Consider the following 17,512-nt stretch of genomic DNA (forward strand, 5'->3'; position numbering starts at 1 on the left):
GGCGGGGCCGGGTTCCGGGGCCGGCAGGAAGCGGAGGGAGCGCGGCGGGGTTTGAACCGCGGGGCCCCGCGCGGCTGCAACGGGACCGGGACCGGCACCGGGAGGGGGGTACCGGGACCGGCCCCCCCCCCAGCCATGCCGATCCGGGCGCACTGCGCCATCTGCTCCGATTTTTTCGACAACGAGCGGGACGTGGCGGCCCTGCTGTGTGGGCACACCTTCCACAGCGCCTGGTGAGCACCGGGGGGGGGGGCACCGGGCACCGGGGGGCGCACCGGGGGGGGCACCGTGCCCCGCAATGACCGGGCACCCCCCCCCTGCTTCCTCCCGCAGCCTCAGCCGCTGGTTCGAGGCGGCGCCCAGCAGGACCTGCCCGCAGTGCCGCACGCAGGTAACCGGCCCCCCCGGCCCCCCCCGGGACCCCCCCGGGACCCCCCTGCACCCCCACACACCCCCCGAGCACCGGGGGCTTCCCGCTGCCGAGCTGAGCACCCGCTGGGAGTGCCCCCCCCCCCCCCCCCCAGTGGCACCCTTCTGGCCCTGCCTTCGTGCCCCCCCCCAGCCGCTGTGTGCCCCCCCCTCTGTGCGGGTCGACCCCTGGGCTCTCCCCTGCGTTTAGGTGAGCAAGAGGCACATCATCACCAAGCTGTTCTTCAACGTCACCTTGGAGGAGCAGGCGGCGCCGGACGCGGAGACCCTACAGGTATTTGGGGTTGGTCCTCCCCGAGGGGCTGGGGCTGTGCCAGTCCCCGAGCTGCTGCCCGCTGTGCTCATCTTTGGGACCCAAAACACTTCAGTGCCTCCTCCTGCTTCCCACTGCCCCCCCGGTCCCAGCTCTGTCACAACACAGCCTCCCCGTGGTGCTTTACTTGCCCCTGCCCAAACCTCAGCACGAGGAAGAGCAGGGCAAAGCAGACTTCTTACGCTCCCCTCCTCGCCTGGAGCCCTGCAGCAGCACCAAACAGGCCCCCAACTGCTGCATCCCCCTCGGATCCCTGAGCTGCCACCGGTGGCTGTGGGATCGTGGCTGCAGAGCTTCCCGAGAGGCAGGAGGAGGGCACCAGGCTCAGGCAGGCGTCACTCCTGGTCCCCCCCCTCCCTGGAAGGAAGGGGCTGTTAGACAGAGCCCTCCCTGCTGGTGTCTGTGCAGGTGGGTTTGTGTGCAGGGGCTCACAACGAAGCAGGGCAGGGTGCCAAGGCTGGCTTGGTTTCCTGAGAGAAATTAGGAGACGGACTGCCTGGAGCTGCGCCTGCAGGGGCGTGGGCAGTGCTGCTGCTGGCTCCCCGGGGGGATCCTGGCCGGGGCTGAGGAGCTGGGCCACGTTCTCCAAGTGCCACCCGTGGGTGGAAGGCCCTGCACGAGGAGGGGCTGCTCCGTGCTCTCCTCCGTCGTTTAATATGGATGGAGCGTGGCTCCGTATGTGGCGGAGTTAGGTCTGTTCCAAAAAAAAGTAATCCGCTGACCTTGGTATAATGGGCCGCTTGTACCCTCTTGTGTTTAGAATCAGCATGTGCAGTAATTACCATAATTAGCATTGTCATGGCAACTGCTATATGTATATCGTATGTTTTTAAAATAAAGCAAGCCAGACTATGATGTCAGTAGCACTGTCATTCTCAGGGGCCGCAAATAAAGAAACCAAGCCCGAAGTGTGCATGAGGAGGCAAAGAAAAAGCATCTCTGGGCACTCGGAGCCGTGCGCCCTAGATGCAGAGCAGTGGCTGGGAACAGGTAAACATTGCCTGTAGGCCGCATTCAGATCAGCTCTCCTAAGTGTAAGTAGATGAGTGACTCAGAAATGGTATGGCTGGAGAAAAATGCCCTGGAAAAGCTTTCTCTTCTCCCTTAGCCCTCCTCCCCAGGGCCGAAGGCTGGCTCCCCCAGCCATGCCCACTCTGCAGGCCGTGCTGCAGACCTGCTCCCTTGCTCCAGGGCAGGACTGCGGACTCTTAGAATCATAGAATCATAGAATATCCTGAGTTGGAAGGGAGTTGTGTAAGGGCACCTGGGAAGGTGGGGCTGGAAGGGGAGGGCATCGCCTGCCATGTCGAGCAGGGACCAGTTTCCATTCCTCCTCAACTCCCAGGTCCCCTCCCTCTGCCCGACGGCGACAGGGCAGGGGGTCCACCCCCATTTGGGGTGTCTCACCTCGATACCTCTCCTTGAGGCCCTGCAGGGAGTTACTCCACAAGTCTATCTCCCGCTCACACTCCCTGATATCCCTCAACCTCTCCACCTCCTCCTTGAGCTCCGCCACCACGGGGATCAGGTCATCCACCTGCTCGCACCTCACGCACGCAGTGTCTCTGCCTCCCGCCGATGGCAGCAGCAGGCCGGTGACCTGAACCGCTGCATTCTTTAACGGGCAGTCGGTGTGTGTGTGCACCGACTTCCTGGAGAGCGCACCGTGCCTGGTGGAGACCATTATGGCCTAGCTAACGGCTGTGGTTAAGAGGTGTTTGTGTGGGTAGGGGGTTGCTCTTCACCCTTCCTGCTCGCCCTGCCTGCGCGAACTGCCCCAGTAACTGCCGCGCCACTCCCTTCTGCCGCGCCTCGCCCTGTTTGCCCGTCCTGTTCGTCGCGCTCCCTAGGGGCTGCTTTTGAAGGGCCGGGGAGGGGGTTTCAGACAACAACATTGTCTGAAACCCTTCCCTGGGTTTCTGCTTTGCTTCCCACTGCCAGGCATTGTCTTCAGCCGAGGCACCGCGGGTGGCTTGTTTCCCTGGCGGAGCTGCAGACCCCAGGTCGAGCGCTGCGGCATATCTAAGCTGTTCTCAGAGCTCAGCCTGTTGTGTTTGGTTTCTTTTTTTTTTTTTTTTTTTCCTCCTGCACTGCTCTTAAAGATGGTCCTCAGCCATCACAACAGTCTCCACACGGCTGTTCTGAGAGCAGAAGTGTTAGTTTTGGGGTGGGACACCTCGCCAGGGCTCATCTGGAACCTGGCACTACCAGTCACTTGTGACCTGGGGGGCCAAGAGCCCGTTTTAGGAAGGAGACTGGGGGATTTTGCTCCTCCTGGCAAAAAGGAGGCAGGAGGAGGATTCCCACCTGTAAATCTGCTGGGGAGGGAAGGAACCTGGGAGGACGGACGGCTGCCTGTTTGTGGTCAGGTTACACGCATCTGATCCTGCGGCAGCGTTGCCTTGTAATTCAGGGTTGAAAAGAGAGCGGAGCTTGCATCTCTCAGAGGAGTGAAAATTGGGAGCAGCCTTTAGGAGCGGTGGTGGAGGATGAGGGATTTCAGATTAAGTTGATGAATGAGGTAATGTTACATAGCTGCCTGCGCTAGCCCAGGATTTCTTTTGCTCTCATGCTAATTAGCACGTCTTGTGAGCTCACTAATCGGTCCTGAATAGAACTCAGAGGAAGCTGCTTCGGAACAGTTCCTGCAGCAGAGTTAATTCCGCCTCAGCCCTCCGGCTGTTGTCCCCCTGGGGGCAAATCCCAGCCAGCTCTGCCCGGCTTTCCTCCAGTCCCTCCTGCGTACCCAGCTTCAGATCCCATCTTCTCCTTCCTGGCTTTGCTGTCACTAGCAGAGCTTCGCTCTGGTCCAGTCAGCTCCGCGGCCGCTGCTCCTGCTATTCTCAGCTCCGATTTGCATGTAGCACTCTGGGTTGCACAGATTTGTGTGCTCGGCTTCTGTACTGTGTTGGCATTTTATTGAGGTTTTATTCCACTGCAGTTCCTGCCTGGCTTGTTATGTGCTTTCCTCTGCAGTTCTAACACAGCTTTTTAAGTCATCTTCTGTTGACTCTTTCCTGTATTTTTTCCCTCTCCCTCTCTAATGTGTGAGAGTTACATAAATATGGATGTAAAATATGTATATTTTTGCTCGTCTTTATAAACTCTGTGTGCTCCCTTTGGCTATTTGCCAGCACTCGCAGGTCGCATCGCTCCATCTATAATTTAACCCACAAGTGCGTGCCCCCTCTCTCCGCTCTTTAGTGAAGGTGTTAGAAATGCCTGACCTTCCCCAGGCCCTTGGGGTGCCCCGGAGACGTTCTGTGGCACGGTTTGGGACAGAGAGGCTTGTTGGTGATCTCTTTGTGGCCACTTGGCTCAACTGTTAGCTCATCGGCCTCCCAAACTGCAGCGACTTCGGCGTCTGTCGGAGTGCCAGCTGGTGCCTCTCGGTTTCGTGCTTCATCACTCTTTAAGAAGTTCAGGTGTGCCTTCGGGTCCCCCACCTGCACGTGCCTGAAGTTCACCCCAGTTCGAAGTGGCTCGCGATCCAGCTAGTCTGGCAGAATCCCTGCCTTATTGCCTTGTTTAGGTAAAACGTTATAAAAATCCTTCCTGTCTGATTTCCCGTGTTTCCCTGAGAGCCTTCCAAAATTATTCAGCTAAAACAAGATGACTGACAGTGTGAGAAACACAAGGTTGACAAGGCTAAGATAAAACTGGGATCTTCTCTTCTCTCCCCGAAGGGAGCCAGTTGGAGGTGCTCTTTTCGTTCCCTGCAATAATCCGTGTTTGTAACTCGGGGCTCGCTGTTAATGCGCGCTATTCTTAGCGCCTGGCTGGTGCAAATGGCCTGCTGAGAAACCTCTCAGGTCCTTTAGGTATGGTGAGAGCTTCTCCGCAGGCTGTTTCCTAATCGGGCTGTCTGTGCTGTGTTTCAGAATGAACTGGACAAGGCGAAGGCTCAGCTCTCTGCAAAAGGTGAGTTCCAGCTGCCGGCAGCTCCCGGGCTCTGCCTGCGTGCGCTGCTCTGGTCAGGCCCGAGGATCATGTCTGCAGAGCTCGCCCCTTCCTGAGGCATGGTGCAGGCTGCGAGTTAGTTCTGGAGCAGCTTCTTCGGAGCTTTTTCCAAGGAGAGGCTGCCTAAAGCTGTGCAAAACCTGCGTGAGGGAGCCCAAGCCCTCAGGCTGGCCCAGTGCAGCTCTGACTGGGCTGCCCTCTGCAAATTTAGATACACGTGTGTAATTTCTTTTGCTCCAACTAAGAGCTATAAAAGCCCAGCACGGCTACGTCTGGAGTAAGCTTGCTGAAAGCAGAGCCTGTGGTCTCATCTCTGGGAAGCTCGCAGCTGCTGTTGCTAAAGGCTCGTTCCTGCTAACAGAAAAAGCGGGGAGGGGGGTAAAAGTGGTGCCCGAGCGGCAGTGGGAAGGTGTTGGGTTTGTTTGGCTGTTGCAGTGCCACATGTGTCACTTGAAGAGCAGACGGGATTTGGTGTGTGCGCTTCCATTTTTCCCATCTTTAATTTTAGAGGATGTTTGAGGGAGGCAGGAAAAGCGAAAGCCCTGGAGACTTGTCGATGGGTTTTAAGCATCGTCTGTAGGCAGCCTGTCATCGGAACATGAGTCATGAGCAGCCAAAGGAAAATGTCAGTCGGAGTGACAGAAATCCAAAGACATGCTAACAGAAAGGAGAAATCTTTAAAGAATGCTGGGGGCTCACCCACGCCCCGGGAGTAGTCTTCCCTCTGCCTTTCCTGCGTGCACGAGCCAGACGCGAATAGCCAGTGGGCTGGGGCTTCGGTCCTCAGAGAGCAGCACTGGGGGGCCCGCACGGCGCTATTCTGAGGCCTGTTCTCGTGCTAGCTCAGTGCGGTTTGGTGACTTGGTAGAGAGCCAGATCTTCTGGGGAAGGTGGCTGGGATTCTTGCTAGGATGTTATCCAAGAAAAACTGCTTGAAGGCCTGCTCGTCTTCGCGGCTTCTGGTGAGTAGAGGTTGGATCTGACATCCCCCCATCCCGGTCTGTTCTCGTGTTGGAAAGCAGCAGCTCGCTCCCACCTCCTGCTTCCTTTGCTATGGGCACTCTGCTCTCTGGTGGCTCTTGTGTATAAATTCTTCCCTTAAAGATGTGCTGTGTGCTCCCTGTTGTAGCGGAGCTGTGTAATTGCCAGCTTCTCATCAGCTTGCAAATGGCTCTAGAGGCGTGGAGCTCTGTGCAGCCCCAGCAGGTGAAGTGGGAGGCACTTGGAGTGACTCATTTGAACTCATTCCTGCAGCACAGGGAGGTTCAAATCCTGCCATCTGCCTCTGGGCAGCTGGGGAAGGGAGGAGGGGGAAGCCCTGGCTCTTTTTGGGGATGTGGAGTTCCCGCAAATGCAGCAGAGCATCTCCAGGTCGTGCTGCCTCTGGTGAGGGTGGGTTATTCAGCTCAATGGAGACAAAATGCTTTGCTAAGAGGAACTTCTCTCCCTCCATGCTTCTCCTAGCACCTGTGTTTCTCCCCTTCTTCCCTGGTGGCTCCCGTACTGCCTGGCCCACCAGTGGAGCAGCGCTGCTGGTCACACCACCACGGGCCGCGGTGGCACCGTGTAAAACTGGACTGAAAGGAGGAGCAGCCTCCTGGAGGGGCACCCGGTGCCTCCCCACCGCTGCCAGCCCGGAGCCACAACAATTTTGGCAGAGGAGGAAGGTGCCGAGCTGTGGGCTTCACCCCCTTCTCAGCAGGGCTGTGCGGAGGGGCTGCAGCTTGCCATCATGCCCAAGTGCTTCGAGCTTTCTGTCGGTGCTGGCTGTTCTGCGCTGAGGTCTGCCAGCTCGCTGCTGCTTGTTGCCCTGGGAGCCGTTCTCCCCTTGTCTCACCAAAACAAGTGGAAATCCGGCGTGGTTTTCACCATCTTCTCCGCGGTGTTTGGAGGCGTGTGCCTCGTTCTGTGCTGCCTGCACCTCTGCTGGTGGTGCTGTGGGGAGGGCAGGGGACATCACGGTGACGCCGTGGGGTCCCTGCGTGTTCAGGATGGCTGCACATCCCGCAGGGCTCGCCTGCGTCAGGCTCCGTGTGAAGGGACCAGGCTCTCCAGCTTGGTATGACTCCAGAGAACAGTTCTGTGCACGCCCGCCTGGGAGAGCACGCAAGAGTTAAGATGCATCAGCTTAATGCTAGCAGGGCTGGCACTGGAAAGCTATTAAAGGGAACTTGTTATCTGTACTGAAGAAAATCTCGAAGCCTGCTGGCACTGGGAGAAGCAATTGCTCGGTACAAACCCCAGAGCAGACAGCTTTTAGGGAAATGGCTCTCTGCAGGAACGGCCGGCTCCTCGCAGCCTGAGACCGCAAGCAGCGCCTGTTGTGCTGCCGCTGTTGTTCGTGGGGCTGCTCAAGGCTGGGTTTCTGGGCCGTGACCTTTGTGTTTTCCCTTTTTCTAGAGAAAGAAAAGCGAGAATGCCAGACCATTGTGGACGAGCTGCGGGACACTCTTGATGTGCGCAATGCCACCATAGAGTCGCTCCAGAAGGTGCTGGGAGAGACGGAGATGCTGTGTTCCTCTCTCAAGGTACCTCTCCCATCCCATCCCATCCCATCCCGGCAGGACGTTGGCTCCAGCCATTGCACAAGCACTGCTCGTTTTGGCCAGGTTCTCCCCAGGCTGTGATAACGCAGACGCGTGGCTCTGTGCCGGTGGGAGTTTGGGGCTGGAGGAGCCACCAGCCCAGCCTGGGGAGTGTTGGCTGAGCCCAGCAGCAGTGCTGTGACCGCACAGGTATCGGCAGGAACAGTTTGGGAACCGGCCCCAGCGCCCTGCTGGGGAAGCGCCGGCTCCCTGCGGTAGAATGTTCTTTTAAAACTGGTTTCGGTCAGGCGGGATTCAAGGAAAATTAGTTTCGTAGTTTGATTGGAGGAGAAATCAACCCAAAATATACGGAGGGGGAGTTGCAAGCTTCAGCTGAAGTGGGATCTGCTCCAGCTAACTCTCCTGTCTCTGTTCTGTTGCCAGGGCTTTCCTTCGGTTAGGTTAGTAATGTGTGAAGTCCAGGGATCAAATATTCCCGTTGTGCTTCGGCGTGCAGTGACTCAGTGTGTAGTCATGCAGTGTGCATAAACAGCCAGTGGAAGGGGAGTAAGAGCAAGAAGCACTTCGTTGGGATGTTTTGGGGGTGAGCAGGGGGACTTTGCCTCGGCAGCGGGGCGGGCTGGGCTGCCCGCTGTGTGCGGGGCGTTTGGGCAGGTGGGACTGGGAGCAGTGGGCTGGAAGGGGGAGTAGAGGCGAACTGCACCTCTCTGCTCTCTGCCCCTTGGGTCTCACCCTAAATCTCACGTTCCTTGACCTGCCAGGCCACGCAGCTGGGGCGAGCTTTAAGATGGGGACATGGTTGTGTCCCTGCAGAGCAGCTGGGCTCTTCCTGGAGGAGCCACCTGAGGTCTGCACAGCATTAGCAGCAGGATGCTGTCACAGGGCAGGAGATCTACAGAAGGGAATTAACGCCACACAGGCCTTGTTGTTGGCCAGCAAAAGGTTTTGGTGTTTTGTTGTGTTTTTTTTGACTGCCCATGGATTTGCACCCAATCTACTTGGGTATAAAGGCAACCTGGGTCTGGGTCATGCCCAAGATGCTCTTGGGATCCTGGGTACACCAGTGGCAGGATAGTACTGATGCTTCCTAGTCCTGTAAAACAAACAAACAAAAAAAGCACTCTTGTGACAGTGGAAGCTGGTGCTTGCTGCTCAACTCGAGCTCTGTGCTCAGCTTTCCTGCCGGGTGCCTCAGGAGGAGGCTCTGGGGTTGCTTTGCCTGTTGCAAAGCCCTCTGAGTAGGCTCATGTTCTTTTAGTGAAAGCTGGGCAGGGCACAAGGATGAGGGACCTGAGGGTAATCTTTTCCGTGGTCTATGGGGTTTGCCATCTGAACACCAAGCAAAGCTTTGTACTGGATCATTTCAAGATTAAAGCAGTAAACGTGCAGGAAAAACACAGCTTTACTAGCTGTGAGGCAGGTCGAGCCCCCAGGCTGTCCTGGCTTCTGCTGGCACTGCCAGCTGCTGCTGAACCTTGGTGTGACAGCTTGCTGCTGTCCCGGCCTGTGTGAGGCTGGGGACCCTGCTCCGACCCAGCCCAAAGCTCTGCTCTGGGGGCTTTTTTTTTTTTTATTTATTTTTTGAAGCTGCTGTGCGAGGTGCCAGGGAACCTGCAAACTTAGACAACACAGATGCATTGAAGTGGTGTGAATTCAGGCCAGCTTTCCCACGTCCTCTGCCAAACTGCAGATCTCTGTTTCCTGAGCTCAGCTGAAGTTCGCTGCTGCTGCCTGCTGCTGGAGAGCAGAGAAAGGTGCTGGCTGCAGGAGATGTTGCAGCCTCCCTGGGCGGGTGAGAGAAGCGCCCGGGTGGGTGGCTGGCTTGGCTGAGATCTGCCAGGAGAGACCACGCAGTGTTCCTAGTTATGCTTTAAGCAGCTAATAGCAAGGAGAAGAGGGAGGCTAAAGCGAAGGGCTTAGCTGGGTAGGGAGCAGAATGCAGCAGCAGCAAGGTTTGCTTGCTTCGGACTCCTTTGCTTTTGAAAAGCAAATTGTCGCTGCGGACAGGGTGCTGCCCACCCCACAAATCCTCCTAGCAAGAGAGAAGGATCCAAAGCAGCTTCAGCTTCAGGCTCCTCTTGTGATTAGCACTCGGACCCCGCTGTGTTTGCGAGGAGCAGAGGTAGGGGTGCAGCAGGGGGGGAGATAAACTCTCCGTAATCCTGGGCTGCTGAGGTGGTGATAGCATTAAGAGCCAGCATACGCTCCCAGCTGCCCGCAGTGCGCATAAGCCAGGATGTTTCTCTAACAATCCCCGGAGCCCTCCTGACGGTCTGCGTGCGCTCGCTTTTCTGCAGAAACAGATGAAATTCCTGGAGCAGCAGCAGGAGGATAACAGGAGTTCAAAGGAGGAGGCCCGCCGGCTGCGGAACAAGCTGAAAACCATGGAGCGGTGAGATGCTGCCCCCCCAGCCGGGCTGCACGCCTCCCCCCTTCCCCAGCAGGGAGGGAGAGGTCCTCCTGTGCTCGCTGCAGCAGCCAGCCCCTCACACCCAGCTTGTGACTTCTCCTTTACCCTGTCAGGCTGGGAAGTGCTGCGTTAGCAGGTTCTGCCTGTCTGTGCTCTTGCCCCTGCTTCCTTTCCAGGCAGCTGCTCTCCCTAAATAGCAGCAGGGCACGGAGCTGTGTTCAGAGCGGCCTCATCCCTACTCCTCCGAGCGTGGCTGCGTGCTGCTGCTGTTATTGGAGAGGCTGCTGGGGGAGAGCCCAAATCCCAGCCCAGGAGTACAGTTAGCTGCAGGGGTGTGGGGCCCAGAAGCTGCTCTGTCAGCCCCGTGCACAACACGTGTGTGCAGCTGCCCCTTCTCCAGCCAGCCCACGTCGTGCTAGCAGAACGCCCTGCCTGCAGTGGGGCCCTGGCATCTCTCTGCCACCTCTGCATTCATGAGCTCAGGCTGGGGGAGCTGCTTGGGGGAAGCAGGGCTGCGGGCTCCTTCCCAGCTCTGTTCGTGACTCACGAGCTGAGGGTACATTTTCGTAATTATTTTTTTTATGCAGGATCGAACTGTTGCTTCAGAGCCAGCGCCCCGAAGTGGAGGAGATGATCCGAGAGATGGGAGTTGGGCAGGCAGCAGTGGAGCAGCTTGCGGTGTACTGCGTCTCGCTGAAGAAGTGAGTGCTGCACGGTGGGCACGGGCTGCTCGAGCCGTCCTGGGTGTGCAGGGGGAGACCCCTCTGCTGGGCACCGGCGGGCACGCAGGCTCTGCAGGGCTCCTGCTGCCTCTTTGGGTTGTGACCGACAGATCCTGGGGACCCAGATCGCAGCCTGTCACACCGAACCGCTCGTGTTGTCACTGTAGTGACACGTGTGTCACCATGGGAACTGTCTCCGGAGCTGTCAGTGCACCTATGTGGTGATTATCGTTCCCTCGCTTCTCCTCTCGTGCCCGGGGGGAGATGAGTGGCTGGGGGGCTCGGGGTTGTGCTCCCTGCTGCGCTGCACCCTGCAGCTGTGGCCTCACCTGCTCCGGCAAGTGGGACCTGCAGTGCTGCCATCCCCTACCTGGAAATCCATCTGGTCCTGCCGGGCAAAACCACGGCTTCTTTGGGTCCGTTCTGATGGCAGCTGAATAATTGCAGCTTCAATACAAAGCTGTAATGAGCCGAGTGTCCCCGTGGTGTAATTGGAAATGAATGCGCATGGCCAATAGCGTAATGCCTCTGAGAAGTCACTTAAAGGAAAGTCCTCTGGTTGCTGCCAGCATGGAGGCTGCTCTGTTGGCTGGCCGTCTCTTCCAACAGCCGAAATGTTGCTGGATCTGGTTTCCATTTGTTCATGAACCTCTCCTCAGGCATGGCATCCCCGCAGCCTGCTCCCTCCCCGCTCTGAGGCCGTGTGTTTGACACGCTGCTGGTCGGTGTTAATGTGCTCAGCTCTGTTCCCTACAGGACTTTGTGTCCTGGCTTTTCTCCAGTGGTTCTGCAGCTGCAGAATAATGGTCTCCGAGAAGTTCTGTCTCCATCTTCATGCAAACGCAGCACGATTCTTCTGGTCTCTTTTCAGGGAATATGAGAACTTGAAGGAGGCTCGCAAGGTATCCAGTGAGATGACAGAGAAGCTGAAGAAGGAGCTGTTTGCTGCCAACAGCAAGGTACAGGGAGTATGTGGGAGTCACAAGGCTGGCACCTGGTCTGTAGCTCCCTCCCAGTAACTGGTCCAAGCCCCGTGCAGTGCCCCTTCCCGTGCTGGGCACTCCGTTAGAGGTACAGCTAGCAGGGAGGTGTCAGGCTGGGGTTTCTGGGTCAGGCATGATGCCGTGGTGTGCAAACACGGGCTGTTATCAGGACCGTGGTCTATGGGGACATCAGCAGGGCAGAGCCAGACAGTGCTTGGCAGGGGGCCTGGCCTGGAAGGCAGCAGCAGGCGGGGGTTTGCTGCTTCCCCCGGGCTCCAGCAGCTTGTGCAGCCCCCAGCTCCTTGTGCTGCAGCATCGGGGCCCTAGGAAGGGTGGGAAGGAGAGGTCTGAGCCAGCACCAGCCATGCAGAGCATAGCCCTGGCTTGGCACAACCCCAATGAACCCCCCGCTGGACTGGGCTGGAGCAGGCCTGCGTGGTGCTGGCTCCAGGCAGGAGAGGTTCCCAAAATGTGAGGACACACACAGGGCTTGCACAGAGCCTCCCTGGGCTAGCGCTGCTCTGAGCTGAGCTGGCACAGAGCTCGGAGCTGCAGATTTGCCCCTTGTTGCTGTGCTGCCCCTGTTCCAGGGCTGCCTGGGCTCTGTTAGGCCAGGCCAGGGATCCCTGTGTCAGTTTTGGAAGCACGTCCCCTGTGCTTTTTGCACAATCCCTGTGCTTTTTGGAAGCACGTCCCCTTGAAAAGCTGGTGTGTAGCCCTGCTCTCCGAGGCGCAGGTGTTCCCTCGGGTGCACCCAAGTCCAAGCTCACAAAGTGAGAGACTGTGGGTGGATTTGGCCTATTTTTGTTCCCCAGACATAGCTGTTGTGGTCCCATCAAACTGGGAAGAAGGCTCTTGGATTGCTGAGCTGCTCCCCAGGCAAGTTAACCCCTTAACGTGGGGTGCTGCCGTCGCCCTGGTTCTGGCTGAGTCTGTGCCAAAATGCAGTGGCTTTCTTGGGTCAAGATGCGAGTCAGCGTGCTCCGGGCTTGCCTGCCAGCAAGGTGACTGTGCTGTCACTTTGTGACCCCACTTCCAGTCCTTTGTGGTGGTGCCAGCCCACCTCTCAGCCCCCGGCTCCTGGTGCCCTCCCGGTGCCTCGGGTTTGTCCGTGTGCCAGTGCCGCTGATGCACGGCCACCGCCCGGCCTGGGGCTGCTGGTGCTGGGATCCGCTGCGTGCAGAGCCCTGCAGGAATCCAGGCTGGAGCCGCCAAGCGTTAAAACACGGGAAAGCTGTCACCACCAGGCAGAAGGGCTGTGGGAAGGCTTGCGTTGGGCACGCAGCCCTGGAGATCCCTCTGCAGGCAGCTTTAGGGAATGAGCAGGCACTGGATGGCTCTGGTGTAGGACAGCCTGGTCAGAGGTTGGCACTGGAAAACCAAAAGCAAGGAAGAGGAGCACCTGCTGCAGGGCATCCTGCTCTGCCGGGGACCTGTCGCCCTTACCCGCGTGCTGGAACCAGTGTTGCTTTTTTCTGCAGCTGCAGAGAACTGTTTCAGACTTGGAGAACACAAAGGAGGAGTTAAAAAGCACCCAGAAGGATTTGAAGAATGCAGACAAGGAGATCTTGGTGAGAATATTGGTTTTTAGTCTGCAGTAACTGGCAGCTGGCCATGGCCTGCAGCTGCACAGCCAGGAGTTGTGCTGGCTTTTGCCCAGCTTACCCCTTACCTGCTCCACCTCTGATCTCCTCCCAGTGCTGATTTATGGGTGAGGGGCTGCTGGTACTTATCCTAAATCTTCCCTTAGCTCACTGTCTGCTTTCCCTCCTCCCGCCAGAGTTTGAAGAAGAAGATAGACATCCTGCAGGATACCCTGAAAGTGCCATCTGTGACCAGGGAGACGCTCAGCCGACTGGTCTTCGAAAGGTCAGCAAAGTTCATCCTGACATACAGGCCAAGGATATTTCCCCTGCCAGGAGATATCCCCAAGGCTGCTGTCTCAGAGCTGGCCTTCCAGCAAGCACACCCTGCTGTACAGGGACCTGAGATCCTTGTCACACAGAGGAGTCCAGACTGATTGAGGCTGGGCCTGAGAACTGCATCCTTTACATTTTATCATGCCCTTTCTGGCAGCCAGTGCTCTTACCCCAGTTTGGCAAACTGGGCTGTGTACGCTGAGCACCAGCGGCCCGGTGTGTTTCCCTGGGCTCAGGGTGCTGCTGCTGTGAGCACAGGCCTTCAGAGGTCAAACAGCACTTTGGGACATTGACCATAAAGCCTGGGGGTTGGGTTTTCCATTTGGGGACTTGGAGTAGAGCGGGGTTTGGATGCTGGTCCTGCTGCTGTGGTGCAGCTCCCCAGGGGGGCTTGTAGCTGTGTCTCCCTCTCGTCTGCTGCGTGGCAGCCTCCTGATGGCTGCTGCTCCGCGTGGCCTTGCAGCCCTGCTCCCGTGGAACTGCGGCACCCGAAGCTCCACCGCCCAGCCCACAGCGACGAGATCAATCTAGATGCCACCTTTGATGTGGACACCCCCGAAAATCAGCCCTGCAAATCTCTCTTCAGCCCTGCGAAAAGGCAGAAGCTGGATAAAAAGCCGTGAGTTTTCCCTCCTCTTCCTGCTTCTAAAGGAGATCAAAGCCTCGCCGCTTTGGAAGTTGCTGTGTGAGATCAGACAGCTCTCCAGCTGCCTGGTGTCGCACTGCAAGTTTTGTCATCGTTTGCTTGGCCTTGTCTGTCCTTGCCAGCTCCACTTGAACAATGAATCTCCTCTGATTTGTTCCTTGTGCTTCTTGCAGGCCTCCCGTGGTAAACCTGGCAAAGAAAGTTCTGAAGGAAACAGTGGAGGTAAATGGACTGATCTTGTTTTCTGTATCACCTCTTCGATTCTGCCGTTAACGAGCTTGAGATAAAGGCCCCGTTTTCCTACGCAGGAGATGCTCTAAGCAGAGGCCAGCCCATCTGCAGAGCCACAGCACACACTTCAAAGTGCTCTGCTCGCCTGTCTCCTAGAAACACCGTACTGCTGGCGCACAGAGCTGGAGCCGGGCAGGAGAGGGAGGGTGGGGACGCACGCACTCCTTGCCGGTTGTCCTGCCTCAGATGCGCTTAGCAAATGCGCAGCGTGGGTCTGATCAGAGCAGCCACGGGGTCAGCTGGGGGGCTCTGTGCCCAGGTTTATGGGGCACGGCGTCCTGCCTCACAGGCACTGCTCCAAACGAGCCCTGGTGGGAGGTGTGGAGCCTCTGTTCTTTTGCCTGACGTGCTATGGGCGTGCCTGTTACCCCAAGTAGCTGCCCGCATTGTTAGCGCTGCCTGTGTGTGGACTAAATTCAGCAGGTCGTGCTGGTTAAAGGGCTTCTCTCGTTATTTTTGTGGGACAGAACTGGGCAGATGATCTGGAGGATGAGGCTCTTAAAGGGCTGCTGCCAGCATTCATCAGGAACTCCGTTCACTCCAAGAAGCTGACACCGGGCAGCTTGCTGGGTTCCCACAAGAACACAGGCACGGTGAGTACGGCCGCCTGGCACTGCACACCTCTGTCCTGAGGGTACCCCACAGGATCAAATGCAGCTTCCACCTTGCTGCATTCAGCGTGGGGAAAATAAATCTTGGAGCACGACCTGGCTGCCTCCCAGCCCTGCAGAGCTCCAGGGATGACAGATGGTCACTCCCTGCGTGGCAGCGGATTAAGTGGCCTTCCACATCCCCTTCTTCCACCTCCTTGGAGCTTTGGGTATTTTCCTTGTACAACTCGGTCCCAGTGACAAAATCCTAAGCCTTGCGGCAACCTGGAAGGCTGAGTTTCCTTCAGGAAGGTCCCCAAACTTCCCTAAGAGGCTGCCCTTTCCCAAAGCTAAGGCCTTAGTGTAACTGCTGAGTGTCCTGAGTGCCTGCAGGTGCTTGTAACCCCCCCTGAACACGTGGCCTGCGAGGCTCCCCCTTTTCTTATTGAAGACAAGAAGTAGCCACGGCTCTGTGCTGCTGTTCCAGTCACGTTTATTTCTCTCTCCTAGGTGAGGATGGGGTACGACGGCTTGGGAGGCAGAACAAAGTTCATCCAGCCTGTATCCTTCCCTGTGGCAGTAGTGATGCTCTGGGGGACCTGCGTTGTTCCTCCTGTCTCAGCCAGCTCTGTCGACTGGTGCAGGACTCCCTGCTTAGAGGCTGGGACCCGCAAGGGACCCTCACATTTCTCTACATCTGACCGAGCGTGCCTGAGCTCAGCAAAGGCATCCAGGCCTTGAACTTGCTGTGAATGTTACAGGGGGATGGTTTGTTGGGAAGGACCTGGCAGCTAGAAATCAGGATGGTTTGCAGGGGCCTCTCCCTGCCCTGTGCCTGTGCAGCTGCAGCCCTCGTTCCTGGGGGATACCGCTGTGCCTGGCCTGGTGGCTGCCTGGAGGCCTTGGCCTACTGCTGGAGGAGAGGTTGCCCTAAACCCAAATGCTCCGGGGGCGCTGGCTTGTGTAACCCTGCAGCTCTGTTAGCACGGAGTGCGCATCTTCCTTCTGTGCCACAACTAGGGGCTGGTCGGGACCTTACAGCTCAACTACAGCTGGGCTTTGCTGCTGTTGAAGCACCTTAACGAGGGCGTTTCCCAAATGCTTTTGGGGTTGCACCTCCAGGGCTGGCTCCCAGGGCTGTAGCTCAAGCTAGCCTGGCACAGGTGCCGCTTTGTTCTGTCCCCGTGGCCTCGCTGTGTGCTGTCCTTGACCCTTTTCCCCTCAGACCGACCCCGCAGCCCTCCGGCCCTGCGCGGTGAGGAGCAAGAAGAAGAACGGCTCCAGGCCGGGCTCGGCAGCTCCCCCCGCGTCCCGCAGCAGCAGCCAGGCGCGGCTGGACGGCTTCCTGCACTGAGCCGTGGGGGAGCGGCGGGCAGGAGGCTGGCTGCGGGCACAGCCCCTTTTACCCTTCCCTTCCCCCCATTTCCTGCACAATAAACGCGTTTGCTCCTTCTGTGATGTCAGCACAGGGGCTGTGACGTCACACGGTGACCTCACGGGGCAGCAGGGTGCTCATTGGGTGGCGGAGTGTGATGTCACGGGGAGGAGGATGCTGATTGGCTGGCAGGGCAGGGCAGCAGGGCTGCCATTGGACAGCAGGTGGGAGCACTGGTGCAGCCCATGACCTCACGGGGAGCAGGACACCGATTGGCTGGCACCCCGTGACCTCAGACAGCACGGCGCAGCCCATTGGCTGCCCCGCGGCTGGATAGCGAAGCCGCCAGCCCATTGGCCCGCCGCGTGTGCCGTCCGCGTGACCTCACGGGGCGGGGCGCGCTCCGATTGGCCGGCGCCGCGCGACCTCCCGGGCGGGCCCTTTCGGATGCCGATTGGCCGCCGGGCCGGCGGGGGGCGTGGCCGAGCTCCGCCCCTCCCCTCCCATCTCCCGCCACCGGGCGGGGCCTTCGCGAGGGGGCGCGCGCGCGCGCTTTGGCGGGCGGCGCATGCGCGGCGGCGGCGGGGCCGGCGGCGATGGCGGCGCGGGGCTGATGGCGGCGGCGGCGGCGCGGCGCTGAGCAGCGGTCCCCGCCCGGCCGCCATGGGCAACGAGGCCAGCCTGGAGGGCGGCGGCGCCGACGGGCCCCTGCCCCCCTCCGCCGCCGCCGCCGCCGCCGCCGCCGGGGCCCCGCCGCCCGCTGCCGCCGCCCCCGGCAGCGCCCAGCCGCGTTCAGCACCGGGCGGCGCCGGACAGCGCCCGGGAGGCTCCGCGCCCGCCGCCAGGTCAGGACCGGGGGGGACCGGGGGGGACCCGGGGCTGCGGGGGCGAGACGCGAGCGGCGCCCGCCGAGGCCGCCCGCAAACGCCGGGGTGGGCAGCAGCTGCCCGCGGGGAGCTGCCCCCCCCCCCCGCCTTAATTACCGCAATTAGGGCCGGGGGCTGTGTGTGTGTGTATGGGGCGGGTGCAGGGAGCAGCGCGTCCCCCAAAGGGAGCGTGGGGTCGGCCCCAAAAGCACAGCCAGACCCTGCGCACCTAACCGGGAGGCACCCAAACCCCGCTGTGGGGTTGGGGTTGGGTTCCCCGTGGGCACATCCAGCAGCACGCGGAGCTTTCGGGGAGCTCCAGCGCCCGCCGCTGTCGCTCGAGGAGGGGGATCGCCGGTACCTGGGAGGACACAAAGCGGGGGTGGGCGCCTTCAGGCAGGAAACTTCCCCCTGTCCCAACAGCCCGTCCCGCTCTGCTGCCCTGCACAGACCCCAAAGCAC

At 59.1% G+C, this 17,512-nt stretch overlaps 2 protein-coding genes across 2 annotated transcripts in view; both read left to right on the top strand.

Moving 5' to 3' along the window:
* Positions 1 to 9: 9 nt before the first annotated feature.
* On the top strand, positions 10 to 16,262 carry TRAIP (TRAF interacting protein). Its single transcript, XM_068694218.1, has 15 exons — positions 10 to 233; positions 334 to 391; positions 620 to 703; positions 4,624 to 4,663; positions 7,103 to 7,230; positions 9,546 to 9,640; positions 10,246 to 10,359; positions 11,252 to 11,339; positions 12,845 to 12,934; positions 13,144 to 13,232; positions 13,746 to 13,901; positions 14,102 to 14,150; positions 14,687 to 14,812; positions 15,320 to 15,370; positions 16,035 to 16,262. Exons 1-15 carry the CDS (start codon positions 136 to 138, stop codon positions 16,161 to 16,163), a joined length of 1,395 nt encoding a protein of 464 aa, XP_068550319.1. The 5' UTR covers positions 10 to 135; the 3' UTR covers positions 16,164 to 16,262.
* A 477-nt stretch (positions 16,263 to 16,739) lies between these two features.
* The window catches only part of BSN (bassoon presynaptic cytomatrix protein), a 65,677-nt gene continuing 64,904 nt past the window's right edge, over positions 16,740 to 17,512 (top strand). The window contains 1 exon segment of the mRNA XM_068694194.1: positions 16,740 to 17,029. Within this exon segment, the coding sequence (XP_068550295.1) occupies positions 16,848 to 17,029 (182 nt within the window). The 5' untranslated portion in view covers positions 16,740 to 16,847.

The sequence above is a fragment of the Anas acuta genome, chromosome 11 (assembly GCF_963932015.1).
Source record: "Anas acuta chromosome 11, bAnaAcu1.1, whole genome shotgun sequence".
Lineage (NCBI taxonomy): Eukaryota > Metazoa > Chordata > Aves > Anseriformes > Anatidae > Anas > Anas acuta.

Coding starts and splice junctions, on each gene's coding strand:
- TRAIP (XM_068694218.1), top strand. CDS start 136: ATGCCGATCCGGGCGCACTGCGCCATCTGCTCCGATTTTTTCGACAAC. Junction 234..333: donor CACACCTTCCACAGCGCCTG/GTGAGCACCGGG, acceptor TTCCTCCCGCAG/CCTCAGCCGCTGGTTCGAGG. Junction 10,360..11,251: donor TACTGCGTCTCGCTGAAGAA/GTGAGTGCTGCA, acceptor GTCTCTTTTCAG/GGAATATGAGAACTTGAAGG.